At 40.0% G+C, this 17,701-nt stretch overlaps 1 protein-coding gene across 1 annotated transcript in view; it reads right to left on the reverse strand.

The window, feature by feature from the left end:
* Positions 1-17,701, reverse strand: part of LOC311491268 (uncharacterized protein) — a 74,719-nt gene that overhangs the window by 4,358 nt on the left and 52,660 nt on the right. The window contains exon 4 of the mRNA XM_084549170.1: positions 4,865-5,070. Coding sequence (XP_084405296.1) covers positions 4,865-5,070 — 206 coding nt within the window. The remainder of the gene's footprint in view (positions 1-4,864; positions 5,071-17,701) is intronic.

Genomic DNA, 17,701 nt, shown 5'->3' on the forward strand with positions numbered 1-17,701 from the left:
TTTTCAGCCCCACAAATTTACATATGCCATTATTTAGGCTCAAAGATCAATTCCTAATGGTCAAAAAATGTGTTCTAGGACCCCTTTAACCTTTTATCATTCACCTCTTTTTTTTTTTACACAGAAAAGACAAAATCATTTTGTTTGTTGATTCATTGCAGTGAAAATAGTGTGTGGCACATACTGTTTGAAACAAATAAAGTCCGGGTCTGTATAGACAACTGAGAAGAAAGAAACTAGAGATATGCTGTGCGTGCATTCCAATCACAAAGTAAAGAGCTACTGCTGCAGCTGCTTTTGTTAGCGGTATTGGTTTCTCACGTCATGTGAATTGTGAAGCTTTGTTCTTTGAAACCATCTACAAATGCCCAGAAAAGTGAATAAATAAGATCCTACAGATCGAAAAGCTGCACAGCAGTTCTTCATAAAATAGTGAAGGACCGTGATTTTTGCTATGTACAACAATTGAGTGAATTGGTGAATTCAATTCAATTCAATTCAATTTTATTTATATAGCGTCAATAACAATACAAATCGTCTCAAGACGCTTTACAAAAACCCGGCCTGAAACCCCCAGAGCAAGCCTGAAGGCAACGGTGAACTCAGGAGGTGCTGGTAACTGAAACAGGGCTGGCACTTCCAGGTTTCCACTGTTTATGCTAAGCTGATTACCCCCTACCTTGAACTGTTGCAGCTTATTACTGTACTCAGTTGTTATAATACATAACCAAAAAATAAAGCTTTCAGTCTTGGGATAGGACTAAGAGCCTTTGTGTAGTTATCCATGTTGGCAAATGCTAATGGTCTCAGAAATCAGTTAGTTATCATTGGGTTCATGTGGCTGATGCAGGAGCTAATCATGATAGCTTGACTCTGAGGTGGCTGGACGGCCGCACACTGTATCATTTCCCACAATCAGCAGCCACTTAATATCAAGATATACACCTTTCAGAGCTGCCTGGCAACCTGATGGAGGACTCGCGGAATCAAGACTCATTATTTCCACCCCTACTTTCTTTCAATTTAATAATACATTTTAATTTAACATTTTTAGGAACAAAATAATATGTTGAACAAGAAAAAAAAAATCCTTTGTCGACCAGACTGACTGAATGGATAATCTTAGTCCAAACAGTAATTGGCTGCTGAGGCAAATCAATGTCTCAGATTGGAATTGAAGCATTCTGCTTGTTTACAGCATCTATCATTTGTTCTTATCCAGTGCGATCAGAGCAGTTTCCCTCCCTTAATATAAGGTTGATGGAACAAAGAAAAGCTCAATTCTCGGAGAATTGGAAAACACATTTCTTGTGCTTTGCGGTAACTAAACTGTCAACAGATAAGACTCTGTAGTATCAACTTGTGGGTAATTCATCTTGCAATTGTGCCGTTGTGTTTTCCTTTGGAACAGCCGGGAAATATGGTTTGAGGCCTCCACTCAAATGTCACGGCAAGTGCTTCGTCCAAATAATCACACAAAGTAAAATGTAAAGTGGAATGTAATGAGTGTTTACTTGGAGCACTGTGCTCTTTGTCCCCAAATCCTCTTAACCAATGTGTAGTTGCCATTTAAGAACAAAAAGCACATTTGTAGCCTTGTGTGCACTTATATATCTGCGAAAGGGCGAAGAGCTGCTCGTCCTTAGGCAGCTCTGTAAACTGCTGTAGACAGTAGCGTGAGGTGAGAGAGCAGTGTAGGCCACTTTGTATCATGTCAGTGCTAGCGGTTAGACGCCATCTCCACAGTGTCCCTTGTCACCAATCACATCCTTTTAAACCACCCAGGGAGCTCGACACCCACCCCACCTCCCCCCACACACACATACACACTCCCTTATCTGTCAATGCTGCTTAAATAATGTAATTAATGACTTAATTAACATTTCCATAATCTATTTTAATAAATCTAACACGGCATAATGAGAGTTTCTAACCTCCAGGCAATGGCATATAAAAATTCACAGCACAGAGCGGCATGGTCAGGGCACTGTCTCAGCGCCGCAAACTCTCGCCATGACAGTAAAGGAAGGAGAGGACGCATATTGTGTGACAGGCTTCTGAAAGGCAGCTCGAGTCTGACAAATGTCATGTGACCTTGTGAATGTGTCCAATAACAGAGCTGGCGGACGAGGAGGAGGGCGACTTAAAGACAAATTTGGAGGGTGAAAATGTTGAAAGGTGTTCAGAGTATAGGTAAGGCATTCAAACTCAGATTCAAAATATCTGAGTTTGTCAGTAGACTGTAAGCCATATAGAGCAACACTGTAAACTAAAAGAACTCACAACTGTGGGTCGTTTTAAATTAGATCTGAGCTTCTGAGACCTATAACCTAGAGCTGCTATGTTGTCTTATGTAAATAATTCTTCTTTTAGCTAGCCAAGACCTTGCCGGAAACATAAACATTACCATAAAAGAGATCACTGGTGGAAGAAGAAGTACTTTGGTGCTTGTTTAGCAAACGGATTATGGAGAAATCTAATAGTGTAAAACTGCTCTTTTATGATTGCAAGAAACAATGACTTTTCCCAAATAATCGATTACCCACTTGGTCCTGTTTCCAGGTGGTACTTAAACGTATTGGACACATCTGGGACACGCAATAGTTTTGGGTTCATGAAGGCACCAAAGTGGACCAGCTAACACTGGGGCTGGCACGTGACCTTAAATTGGTATATTTTCTCTAAATGCTGCATCTGTGTTGTCACATGAATGAAGATGTTTTCTATTGGTTGGGTTTGCCTTTCTGATTGTGTTTCCTCAAGCTGTAGTGTGTTGAACTCTCAGGACCATCATAAAAAAGACCCAACATATTACATTTAAAACAATACACTGTCACACAAACACAGAACACATATTATTTTTCATATCTTTTAAAAATACTTCTGTCAAAATGTTGAATATACAGAATGCTAGCGATTTGTAAGGCTGCGTTATAAAAAATACTTACACGTAGATTCCACAATGACTTGAGAAGACAGAGTACTTGAAAAAATCGACTAATAAAAGAGGAGCAAATAGAAGAAAGCGCCAGCAATTCCAAGGACTCATGTAACGACCAATATTCATTTAAAAATGTTGGTTATTCAATTGCTCTGCAACAAAATAAGCTGTCATACGGCTGGAGCGTCGTAGCCATGGCAACAGACAAACAGGTAACAGCGTCTCAGAGCCTCAGTCGTAGGGACATTAGCAACGCGCTTTAAACGCCCCGGCCAACAAACTGGTATGACTGCTCGTTACCATTTCACCAAGAGTGAGTGTAACTGATCACGAGTACACAACATGCATCCATAACGGCGCAAACAACAAAAGGTCATTCTGAGCTGTTTGCTTGTTTATCCCTGTTTGAAAGACTAACAGCCAGAGTTGTGGGTAAGAGATGAGGATTGAGAGGACAGGGTGGGGTTGGGGAGGGGTCACCCCTTACGAGGGCTCCCACCCCCAGGGCTGAAGTGTGACTGAGATGCACACTGACAGGGGGCAGCAGGAGACTGGCACTTCCAAGGCAGCACAAGCACCATAGGGCACGGGTCGGTGAAGACCACCAATCCTAATAAGGGCACCCACCAATCTTCCTGCTGTACCAGTAATAACGTCAGCATCAGCAGTAGTATACCTGATGGAGACTAAAAGTTGTAGGAGCTGTGCATAATGACTCTTCCTACAACAACCTGAGGAATGGCTCCACTCCTCTCCTTACTGAAGGTTAAAAACAACAGAAGTATGCCATATCTAATTGGGAAAGATTAATACTAATAAAAGTGCTAGCATTTTAACTAAAAACATGTTTGAACCAAATACCTGCAGCTGAGACGTGCCACGAACGCAGCCCGTCTGACGCTGCTGAACGCGCTGTAAACAAACCAATTTCCTGTCATAAAATTACAGCTCATTACTAGCTTGGATAAGGGCTTCAACAACATAATGATGCAGAAGCACATTACCACCGCCACCATGTTTATTAATTAGCAGTTGACTGGCCACATTCCTTACAAAGGCAGTTAATGGAGGGAAAAAAGTTACGGGCCTTGTTGAGTTAATTGCAAACAGCCTGTCTTATTTCAGTTAAGACAAATACTGGAGCAAGGACACATGCAAAACACCAAGTTTTAATTTTAATATTAGCGTGAAAGGCAGTTTTGGGGCGATTACCGGGTCACTTCTACTAGCGTCGTCATATTTTACAGTGAACTTTATGAAGCATTCAGCTGATTAAGAGTGAGTAAAGTCACAGTAAAAATGTGGTTTCAAAAATACTATTAGGAAACCTAATTCAAAATAGTGTATTCACCAGAAGTGTGCAGCCTTACGAAGTAAATGCTTTACGCAATTACAGATTACATAACCTGTATTGGTAATCTGATTACAGTATCCGTCATATATTGCTTTTTAATCAGAGAGTAGATATTGTTTATGCCAGGAATCTAATGCATTATTTACAAGTTAGATGTTAATAAAAACAGACTGTTCATTTACTAATGGTTTACAGTACCGCAGGCATGGTTCCAATTAGCAATATCAAAATGGGAACGAAGGCTAAGTGAAAACAAGGGAGGTGGGGGATGCTGGGGGTCAGACAACAACATGTTTTCACAGATGATTATTTGGATGACACGGCCACTCACTGTTTCTTGTTTTGAAACTCACATAAAAATGAAATGTTGCTTGAAAAGATTGTTTTATATATTTGGCAGACCAGAACACAGCCAGCGTGGAAACACTGTTATCACCATTTTAATCATTCTGACTGTGTTCAGCATATTATACGAAGTTCAGCCCAAGGGCACTTCAGCTAAAAAAAAAACAAAAGTACACATACAGCATGGGGGTTAATGAATACAGAGTAAAACACAAAATACTAACTTGATGAGCAGGATCTCTGACAGTACACCAAACGAGACTGCTGCCACTTTAAACGTCCTGGGAGGAGGAGGGTTGGTGAAGGCTGTCATCAGGCGGTAAACAACATAAGGAACTAGTCCAAGCAAAACGGAAGTGGTGATCAACACAAGCCACGTCTGCCACTGGAAGCTCACTGAGCGCCATGGAGATCTCCTCTGCAGCTGGTACTGGAAAGGAGAAAGAAGAAACTCATAAGACATGTCACACTGGTCGTGTAATCACTGGACTCAACTTTTGCATCAAATTGCATGAAAGTAGTTTGGCCTGCATTGAGGCTAGGAAATGATATGTTGGCTGTTGCTGCTGGACAGCTACTGGATGGACTTTGAAATTTGGTTCTGACATCCATGTCCATCTCATAAAGAATTGTAAGCATTAAGAGATCTCATGATAGTTCAACTCATATCTTCTTTCTTTATCCAATACCTGCAAAACTAGATACATTCACATGCCTCAGAGGCAGTTTGTTATCAGGGCAAATGTTAGCACATTTAGTCGTGGTGTGGAAGTCACTACCGGCCTGGAAGACAAACAAACTAACCCGCCTACAAACATTTTTGTGGCGGAAATTTGGTCTGGAGTCGCTGTTGGGAATTGATTGTGCTTCAGAAGGGATCAATCAGATTGTTTAGACAAGCTGATGGACAGAAGGGTAACAGTGGGGTAGTCATACATCATCTGAGCGCTGCAGAGCTTAATTTGTTTCCAACTAAATGGCTCTGATTGGTTGTAGGACCATCCAATTGAATTGTAGGAAGTAAGTATTTTTTTCTCTGTATCTGTTGAGAAACCCCCCATAGTGAAATATAAATATCACTAAACTTATATTCTGATAAGAATTGAGAATTGAGCTAAGTCAGGCTAAACATCATCATGTCAGTATACTCATGTTAGTGTTTAGATTAAGGAACCACTGAGACTAATGCAACTTCTGATCTTACTTGGACCGACCCTTTAAGTCAGAGGCAACACAACACGCACCCCACTGATATGTCAGCAACCACAAAAATTTTACTTAGTTACTTAGACTGTTTCAGTAAGTGACATTATCTTAGCTGCAGTATAATATCACAATGGTACTTGGCAGGTTCTTGTGTGCGACTGATTTAAAGTACCTTGAGTGAAAGCCTCTTATATCTGTCTCCTCTGTTTTAGTATATCATCCAGTTAAGCTCTGATGACATTGTAGATATTCATATGCTGCCTGATTCTTTATGTTTTGCATTGTGAGCCATGAAATGCGTCAAGCTTGGCATTCAGAATGTCGCTACACGTCATCCAGTTAGCATGGTTTCTGGCTGTGAGGCTTCATGTTGGGTTCCAACCAAGCGGTAGCCCTGGCTATCAGCAGCAGAAGCTAGGACCATTTAATTTAAAGTTTTTTAAGACGCTCAAAAGATGCTATATGTCCAGTCTCATCTAGGCTTGATGTACCGATTATTTTCTTGTGTTAGTTGTCATGGACGGAGCTCAGGGTAGCTAGCTCTGGAGGAAGGACCTTTGAATTCCAATAAATAAACTGTCTGCTTGAACAATATAATGTCAACTAGCTGAAATAATTGTTGTTGGGAGCAGTATACAAGTGTGGACCAAGCCTATGAAGACTTGCAGTGTTGTCAAAATGTTCTCCGAAGTGTTGGCCTATATAATGTATGACTCTGGCAAAATTTATGATGCATTTCAACTGTTAAAATCCCTACCTAGCTGTCAGAAGCAAGAATTCTGCATCCTAAACTACCACATTACAAGACAATGTGCACAGGCCGTCTTGGTGACCTGCTCTTTGACAAAAAACTAATTTACTGGGTAAACAGTGATTGTAATTGTGTTTTAAAATGTATAGTGTGCCCCTAGCTCATGCACTGAGCTATAGCACCATAATGTTTCCTCATACAGGAATCCTTTTAGTTGTAGTTATGACCCCATAATATAGAGTAAACACACCCCTGGCATTGGAATAAACTAATTCAACCTCACACCTGTTCTTGCCAGCCTTTTTATTGTAGGCTCCGTACCAGCGTATGTAACAATTAAACAGTTAGACTGGAATGCAAAAATACTTAAATGTACACAGGCACACACATAAGATGCATGCAGTCATTAAGCCAACATGAAAACACTGTTTAAGTCCTTGCCAAACATGGCCTTGCTCTGGAGACAAACCAAACCACTTAAACAGAGTTTGATTAGTGTCTGGAATTCATCTGCAAATGCACACTTGCCTTGTCCTTGTTCATGGCTGCTATTCATTAATTAGATTCTTTGTGCAACTGAGCTATCCTCAATGTTTAAGGTTACATCAGGCCCCAGTAAGTGGCTGCCTGATAACAGAATGCATCCATCTTCATTACTCAGCCTTTCTGTCTAGGCTTGCTCCTCCACAAGTTAGCTATGTCAGTAGGTTCTAAAGAACTGATACATCTCATTGCATTCAGATCTTGAACTTTTGCCTCCTTTGATTTTGGTCGCTCTGATTAAATTACTCGGCCGTGGTTTCCACTCATATCAGGTTCTTTTGTGGCAGTTTTTTTTTTTTTTTTGCTTCTCAAGGTGGAACAATGTTACAGTCAAATGAAAACCAAATACCTGTGTTTTTTTTTTGTTTTTTTTTTTAAACTCACTTTATGAATGCATGTAAGAATCAAGTCATTAGTAAATCCTCTGGTAATGATGCATCCCTTCCTGTTCTTGTGAACCAACTGGAAATAAACCATCATTGCTTTCAAATGTGTTGTGCAAGCCAGTTAGTTCTTGTTAGAGTAACATTTAAACTAATTTCTACTCAAGATTAGGGTGACAGACAGGTCATTACGCGGAAATTCCTTTCGTTTGGAACATGACGACTAATACTTCAGAGATGATTACATCTGAATTAGATTTTTATCAAATTAATTATTAAATTAATCACATAAAATTCAAGTCTAATGTTAAAACCTTTCGGCTTTAGCTCCATAATGCAAACCTGCTTCTTACTGCCATACTGTAGCTCTGCTGGCGTAAGGGCTATTAGAGCTATTATTCCATCCTTTTTGCCAAACAAAGCCCAGACATTGAGATAAATGTCTGCACAAACCAAAACATGTGTTTTCAATCTTGGGGGAAACATGAATAGACTCAACTCCCGAGGTAACAACAGAGCGAATGTGTCGCCACACAGTGAAGGTTTTCTTTTGTTATTTAAGGAATGGATCCTGATAACACAAACTAAACGCAGAGGTCAGTCCTCACAGTTTCCTGAAGGCAATTGACCACATACGGGCAACAATCCTGAAAAGACAGATTCAAATGAAGCTGTTAGCGTCGCATCCATCGGCGGAACCTCAGCTTTTAGTCATATCAAGGCCAAAACAGTCTGAATCAGGTCAAAAGCAGCTCAGCATCTTTATTGTATCCCCCCAGCTAAATTAATTATCTGTGAAGGAGCAGAGTAGAGTAACAATAAGGACACAGACCATCACATCTGTCTTGTCTCATGTCTGCGTAGAATAAAAGCAGGTCTGAAGTACTTTGGAGATGTGAAGTGTTTTAGAGGAAAAGGAGACACAACAGCCCCTCTATTTGCTACAGGAAGCTATGATTAAAGACACACTATATGAGGATATGTATCCCAGGCCAGACAGCCTTACCTTCCCCTTTTTGGTGAGGAACACTGCCTTGACTGGAATTACATTTGCCCTGCACCTAATCTTAAATTCAAATAACACATGGTAATCCAAACACCAGACTGAGGAGCTATAACTTTAAAAGTCAACAAGCAATACATTAAACACTGGTTAAAAAAATCACAGTCTGTTATTTACATCCTGATGTTTTATGACTATGACCTTTAAACACTATACCAATCAATCAATACAGGAGGGAAGCAGCCTATTGGGAATATTTAGATCCACAGATTCTGAAAGTAGGGCACTATTTATCCAAACACAATCATTATTAATAGCCGGACAGTCAACCCAAATACATTTTCTGCATATTTTCCACATTAGCCCCTCTCCCTCCACAAGCACACGCACACATTGTCCGGCAAGGAGATAATTAATGAACCACAGCTGTCATATTCGTAGACCAAAGGGGACAAAGAGACTAATACAATACTATCCTAAAAAAAAAATGTCACGGTCTGAGTGTTTGACCCATCATTTAAAAGACTGGAACACTCTGATACAAGAGCTGATATTAGTGAACACTACCAAGAACAACATCAAAGTTTTGAGTTAATCCTCAAGGAGGAACAAACAGTTACAGTAAAAATAACGATATAGCATACCGCAGTGAGATCAGAGACTAATTGATTTTGTGTGTCATCTTCTCTGGTTTCTTATGCTACGCCTGTTAAACTTTGAATTCCAAGACTTCTGTGTTCATCACATGATGCGCACCGGTGCAAGAAGCATTTATTCCCCCCACACACATTCACTGGAAGGAGTGGCGCTAAAACAATATATTCAGTTTTTCAAGGGTCACAAAGCCAGAGAAATGGTAACATTTGGAAAGTCGAGAAGGACTGTGCTCTTATTTGATTCCGTTCATGTGTGCCTCTGATGCATCACACTTGGAAGTGTGAGTAAGCCTGCAAAGACATGGTGGAGGTTTTTCTGCTTATCATATCCATGCCTCTGCATGCTTCATGCTTGTTATTAGCTAGCTATCAGTTGAAGCATTATGCAAGATGTTGCTTTTTGGACACACATAAATAAGAAATTATACAGATGAGATGATAAAATATCTATAGCGACATATTAAGATCCGGATATACTGCATTCGCTGCAGTAAAGGTCTGAATTGGTTTTCCAATACTGGCTCAGTACTTAGTAACCTTTAACTGGCCGTTATGGGTGCATCGACAGACTCTAGTTAGATCTCCTAATTTCAGGTGCAACACAAAATAACTGTTTAATGTGGAAATGCCAAGCAGCTCCTGAGATAGTCCCTCGTCACATGCTGCTTGTTTGCTAACAACAGGGATGAAGTTCTACTTAGCAGGACCAAACTCGAAAGTCTATTAACTTATTGAGATTAAAAGCCTGATGCTTCCCTCCCCCTCTTCCCCCTGGCCGGCATCACACCTCTAAAGGAGAAAGGTGATTGATGAGAGCCATCAGCCTGCTTGGAATCTCTGCTCTCATTAGACTTCGTATGCATCTAAGCTGTTTCAACACACACTGGGAGATCAGGGAGAGGGAACGGAGCACAGGGGCCGTCCATCCTCCGACTTTTTAGAAGATAAGTATTCGTACTAAAATATTTACCTTGTACATTAATCTCTGGGAAATTAATTTGCCATTATACTTTCTCCCTGGGAAAAAAAAGAGACATTTTAATAGAGAACTGTGATTCTCACTCCCTAATCTTCATGCTTACTGAGCTTTCTCTCTTTTGACTCACTCGTGGGACTGCTTGGAAATTAATGTCCCTGAGGGAGCGCTGTTTGGACAGCCAGGGTGGATCCTATCATCGACCACTGAGGCTCTCTTGAGAAAGGTTAGCCAGAGAGTCGAAAAGCAAAGCAAAGCAAAGCAAAGCGTGTTTTATATGCATATCCCTAACAGACGTGCTCAATCACATTAATGCAAGCGTGGCACATTATTATGTACTAATTGCCAATGGATAGTACCATTACTTCAATGTGTTGCTGCAAACCAAGTGGGGCCCATTGTGTCCAGATAAATAACCTCACTGTACCTAGGACAATAACCATGATAAACACAATGAGAGTGGAAACTAGTCTGTACGGCAGCTGTTTCCTGTTAGCTTTTACAGCATGTGACATATCCGTTGAATTATTGAAGCAGCACTTCTGATGAATTAGACAAAACCAGGCATTAGTGGTATTAAAATGACCATTTGCTAAACCCCCTTAAAAGGGAACTACTGTTTTTTACAACCTGGACCTTATTTCTGGCATAAAATACGATCGTTTACTCACCCATACAACTTCTGTGTAATTTGCAGTCGTAGATATTTAGATCTGTGTATATCCATATAGTGGGAGTGACTGGGGCACCGAAATGCAGCCTCTAAATAACGCATTATCTGCCCCGAAACTCGTTCATTTCAACAATATTTTGTTATCGTACGCTAGTGCTATTCCCCGTTGAGTCCGGAGTTACCTGTTACTGCAATTTTTTTTGCAACATGGCTAAATATTTTTCCGATTCTGAGGTTGTGGACGAACCATAGCAGTAGCAAATTACAGGTAAACAAGCCGACCGTCACAGGTGCGAGGGATGCTCAGAGATGACATCATCCAGGTCAGAAGACATCATCATCCAGTCTGTAGACTGACCTACAGACCCCGGATGATGATAACGGGTAACTCCGGACTCAACGGGGAATAGCACTAGTGTATCATAACAAAATATTGGTGAAATGAACGAGTTTCGCGGCAGATAATGTGTTATTTAGAGGCTGCGTTTCGGTGCCCCAGTCACTCCCACTATATGGATATACGCAGATAATCTCACAAATATCTCCCGGCTGACTACAAATTACACAAAAGTTATATGGGTGAGTAAACGATCGTATGGTAACGATGTTATGCCAGAAACAAGGTCCAGGTTGTAAAAAAAAAACAGTAGTTCCCCTTTAAACACAACAGCTTAGCACACCCTTGGCTTTCTCCATGAGATGAAGTAGTGTGAATGCAGCTTCAAATGTGTAAGTAACTAGTGGTAAACCAACCCAGGGTTATTTCCAAGGCCAATAGTTAGCATACACAGCATTAGCATTAGCATTTTGTGAGGTCACAGGTGATGTTAAATAAAAGCTAGTCCGTGCACTTTGAGGGGAATTTAACACTACATGTGTACTAACCCCATTCTCACGTAATGTTAAAACTGACACACTGTTTGAGAATGTGAGCAACAACACTGAAATCAAACCTTGTGGCTTTTCCAGGTATGCACGCAGAACAACCAAACAGGTTTATGTTACAACTATCAATCTTCCCGTATCATGATAGTGCTAATTAGCACTAATGCTTTCTTTACTTGTCTTAGGCTTCAGCAATTTAAAACAGGATCTATTTGAGCAAATGCATATTTTATTCAGTTTTGTGTTATTAATGTCTTAAAAACCAGTGACGACACATCATCGTCTCATGGAACTCACAGAGCTAACTTTTACTTATTTAGGTAGTTATATGTGATAAAACCTGCTTGTGATACTTATCATATCAGGCGACACAATTGCCGGTAGCTGTGTAGAAATGAGAAACCTACTTTTGTCTACCTTTGCCTGTTTCTGTTATTAATTCCAGTGGCGGCTGGTGTCCCTGTATACTGCATATGTGCCATGTGAGAATGGAAAGCTGGACAGAGGCACCAGCAGTAACTTGGCGAATGGTCGATTGTGGGTGTGGGTGTATCCTTGTGGGGAAGTGTAAGAGAGTATGCGGATAGGGAGACAGAGGATTCATTGTGTGGAACAGTTTGTGTGTCAGAGAGACAGAAACGGGGCAAATTTGTCTGTGAAGGGTGGGGTTTTGGTCTTCCGCCATCGGATAAGATATCCTGACAAGGCAATCAGAGAGAAACAAATTCTGCAGCCACACGGGTTCAACTCTCTCGTTCTTCACCCTGATGAGCTTTTGAAAAATGGGGCACAGTTGAAATTGGTTTTGTATGAGAGGCTTCAGATCTGTCTCTTGTCAGGATTATTGCCACCTGTCTTCATTGGCTGCAAAGGTCTGTTAATTAATCTGCCTCTCCTTTTTAGTGGCCGGAGAGGACGGGGCGAACTGAGCGCTGTCTTCCCTTCTCAGTATTGATGTGCCAGATGTACCATTGCAACAAGTCTATGTCTGATTTAAGATAAGACTACTGTCATTTAAGTAATACTCCTAATCAGTATCATTAAAATATTACATCATGTTCTAATTTTATGAGTGAGCTTCTTTAATTGCATATTTAATTTAATTTAGTTAATGAAAGTCATAGGAAATTTTATTTGGACAATAATCTCTCTTGTGATCAATGAAGCTGCCACTAGAGCTCTTCATAGATTTTCTCCTCTGACTGATCATGTTAACATGGAAACTTCAGAAGAACCAACAGTTTGCTAAAATAAAATGCATTGAAATGAAATGCGCTCTATTATATAGAAAGATGGCCAAAATATATGTAACAGATGTAAATGGGAGCCTGCGGCTAAGAGCAACAACATATAATACAACATTGACTAATTGGACATGGCTAGATTAATGTGCAACTGGATATCCAGCCCAAGCTTATCAGAGTAAAAGTGTTATTATACAACCACCAGCTGTGGCAGTGTAATTGAGCAGGAGAGTGTCCATGGATACTAGGCCAAGGTAGTGCAAGGAAAAAACAGCTCAGTGAACTTCTTTCTTTTGTTGCATGAGGCCCAGTCACAGTCCCACAGGAACTTGCCACTGATCCCAGTCCTGCAAAGTGTCAAATTGATCAAGTGTTCACTAGGATTGTCTGCTGCTGAGTGTCTGCACCTGTGCATTCCTCTAAGTGCTGAGATCCCGGCGATTTCTTGAAGTGAAGTTTGAACTTGGCCTGCTGTTTGCATCCCAGGCGTACCCAGACTTGCCTGGCTGGGAGCAGTTTGTATTGTACACACACGGCTGTCACTCTGCGCTGTTCCTCTGGAATGTAAACCACCAGTGTCACACCAGCGCAATTTACCGGGGTTGCATGTTTTTCTTGAGAGGCAGGTGTAGTTTGGGATGCAGGACCGAAGTGCTTTGCCAAGTAACAGCTTGCAAACAACTCAAAAGAACAACAGTACCTTGGAATTAACTGAATACACAATGAAGTTTTCTTTTCCACGACAAGTCTTAACAATGGAAAAATCATCAGAAAAATGTTCATTACATATTTCCCGTTTCCTCTAAATGCATGCCACAGCAGCATTAATCAGCAGCACTCTTACATATGTTTGATTAAAGTAAAATGAGCTGTTGTTTCTCCAAGGACATCTTTTTATGCGAAGAATACTTTTTGATTTAGCAGATGCTTATATGCAGAGCAGTATCATTGCCGCCCACAGGTATAATCAACCAGAAAATTAATAATCCTTCTGGAGGACTACAATAAATCATTACGCTTTGGACAATTAATAATGGAGGCGAAGCTTGGGATGTCTGATTACAATAGTTACGATGCATATCATCAAGATTTAAATTTAACATTTCACAATGGAATTTCAGACACCGTTGCACATTACTGATGTTTAAATTTGGCATTAGGGCGGGTCATTGGGGTTGAAGGATGGTGTGTATCTCCATCTGTAACTCTAACCAAACTGCTAATGCAAAATTACAGTGCAGTACTTTTGTAGCTATGAATTTACATTTGATACAGAGTAGGAACAGGCTTGACTAGTGATGGAAGGAAAAAAGTAGAAAACGGGCTTCATGGAGAATCACGAATAACACATTGTGTAGGTAAAAGCACTTTATGTTAGGCACTAAAAGTTGAATACCATATCATTGGAACTTTAAAAGGAGAGAAAATATTTTTCAGGTGCTAGTAGTCGTCCTATCAACATCTTCCCTCTACTGATGAGAGGTTTTTGACCAAGGTATTCTTTGTCATTCAGTGGCACCTTAATTTAGATTTTCAGTGATGATATGATTTATTAGTGAGTGACACACATGATAATAAAAATTTGATTTGACACACCTACATGAGACACCAATAGTAATTTTTTAGAAATTCATATGCTACATTGTGGTGTTGTCTGGAACCACCATTTGTCAAATTTTATTTAGGATAAAGCCAATTATACAACATTTGCTGATGACACCACTGTCTCTTAAACTGTAATGTTTCTGATTGTGGTCTTCCACAAGGACATTGCCTGGAACCACTGTTTCTCAATTTCTATCTATAATAACTAAGCATTTACCAACATTTTTTGATGACACCACGGTTTACACATCAACTCAGGAAAGGCAATTAAAAGACATGAATATAAAACAAAACACTGAGAAATGAACTATTTTGACTTTACAATGGGTAACAAAACTATTTCAGTTGTAACTTTTTCTTTGACTGTGAGTTTTGGCTATGGATAAACAGTCTAGTATGTCTTTGTAGGACTCTCTGATAGGGAATAGTGAACACAAAATAAATTTACATGGTGGAATCCACTTTCCACTTGGAAGCAATGACTCCACCAAGTCCCTCAATATCAAATGACTCCATTAGTCCTTTGTATCTACCATCTGAATACAAGCTATAGGAGTGCAGTATAGCACAGGTATTTTATACGTCTATTTGGTAAGGTTTAGGAAAATATCGAGGCTTAAGTTAAAACAGAGGCCATTTGTTGTAATGGTCACAATAATGCATAGTTAAATTAAACGCTGGTTTCAGGTTTTCAAGTGGGAAACATTTATAACAACACCTCACTTCCTCCCTTGTTCTTGTAATTACTACAGCCATTATAAGGCGCTGTCATAATGAAACATAACAATGACTCATGATGTCCAAAGAGAAAACGTGTTGTTTTTTATGGGAGACTGGTCTCCACTACTTGTCATTCCCTTCTTTTTACTTCAGAACTGCTAAAAAAAAAAATCAACACCGTTCCCACCACAGTTACCACTGCATTAAAAGAAGATAATTTGACACAGAGCCACTTAATTTGGAGTAATGTTACTATTTTTCGGTGCCTACCCACTCAGTTAATGCACCAATCAAATTACGGTCCTGACACTGTCAAAATTTGCATTTCTTCATTGTGGAAATTACAATTTCAGCCAAATAAGTACACTTGTCAAAACAAACAGAGAAGATAAACTGATTTCTTGTTAAAATCACTTTGAATTTCAGATGAACTTCAATGCAGACCTCAGGAATAAATAAGCAATAAACAACTAACAACTAACAAACAAGTTAAAGCCTATTTATCCAAAAATGTTGAGTTTCAAAGATGCACTTCAGACTATGAGGGGTTTGCCTCCTTTCTTCCATGACAAAATAATTACAAAATAAGGCAATTATCTTTAATATTCCCACTGACTAGCTGCCACATGCAAATGAACTTTCCATGCACCAAATTTTGACTACCAAACATAATTTCAGACCATTATTTTTACAGGGCCCTCATAAGCCAGGTGTGCAGACATCTGACACGCTGTGAGAAGTTGACACCAGCCCCGCTCAGTTTTGACATGCAGCTTTCAAGAGTGAAACAAGAAAGTCGAAAAAAAAAACACAGGGGTCCAATACCTGAGCAGGGTAGTCAGCTCATTGAACGGACATAAACTTCCTCCACCTGACATGTGGTGGGAAGAGGATTAGTTACACACACTCAGCCTTGGCTGACTCACAGTTTGTGGAATCACAAAGTAATCTCGAGGCACATTCACTTAGGAGGCAGCTTGATGATCCCAGGCCAGTGATTTATTCATCTTAAGCACGTTGCGAGGCTGTAAGAATTTGTCAAGTTAGAATCCTAATTAAAACTGTTAATCACAGATTCCTGTTTGTTCAGCACTCGAGTGAGATGAAAAATGTGATCAAATTATTCATTGCTCCCTTTCAGACAGGTAAGCCAGCATAGCCCCGAGCATCACTGTACTTCAAAAGTTTTTTTTTTTTTTTTTGCTTCTGAAGAGTTGTCCTGACTTTTTTAATTTATTTGATATACATGGAAATGATAGGTTGCCATTAGCAATTTAACCACCTGGTCATTTTAAATTTATGTGTTCATTAGTATAAATTGAGACATTTGGAAAATGGGCTCAGACTAGTGAGTCAAAGTATTCAGTGGACTGGATATGCATGCTCAGAACTCAGCAGCTGCTCCTAGTAAGAGTAAAGCCTGTAGCCACACTGCATTTAGGTAATGTGTCTGAGGAAAGCCTGCTTCATTATCTTATCTTATGAGTTCTATTTCAGTTCACCTTGGATTTTGATTTTGTCATTATAAAATCATGTTCCTGTGAAAGATTTTTACGTGCCAGTCTCAGTCAGAAAAACAAAAACGTCAAAAAACACCATTATACAGTTTGTTTGTTTTGTGTTTTTTTTTTTTTTTTTGCCTACGTGTGACCTAGACATGCTCAATTCTCCTCATGACACCAACACACAGCCCTGAAGGGTGGGAGAGAAGCCCCGTTTTCTTTTAGTTTTAGTTACAGAAATGGGACATGGGAAGCATCAGGGAGTCTAGAAGAAGGCCCGAGCAACACAAATGGCTGTATCGCTGCCTGCTGTGAGGACCCTAATAAAAACAATGTGGACACCAGCGGGCAGTCAATCTAAAGACCAGTGGTGGGCCTCTTTGATGTGCAGTAGCTGATTCACAAAAATGTTTGAAAAATGTATGAAATATGGCATCAGACAGGTTTACCAAGACACTCTGCTCAGTAAATATGAACATAATATAGTGATTGTTGAGAAAAGTCTTCATCAATGTTAGAATGCAGATTTATTCCAGTCTTGAGTTACAGTTTGAGAAAATACTGGAGCTGTTCTGCTACAGAGCTGTCAATTAGTATCACTGACTGCACTGTAAACTCCAGTGGGAGACACTAACAGGACAATGATGGCTCTGCAGTGGCAGTACTGGTTATTGTGCATGGCACAGCTCTGACTCAAAGCTGGGCTCGGCACTAGACAGTGGTGGAAAGCAATAAATCTGCCGCGTTATCATTGTACAGGTATTAGAGTGACTGACACGTGACTGGATTGAAACTAGGAGCGAACAATACTCAGTTTTAAAATGATCCGGATCAGATTACAGGCAGTAAAACTTGATCGGGACATCCAATTCGCCAAGTCACATATTTTGGTAATTTAAATTAAATGGTAATAC

Source organism: Chelon labrosus (assembly GCF_963514085.1).
Source record: "Chelon labrosus genome assembly, chromosome: 7".
Classification (NCBI taxonomy): Eukaryota; Metazoa; Chordata; class Actinopteri; order Mugiliformes; family Mugilidae; genus Chelon; species Chelon labrosus.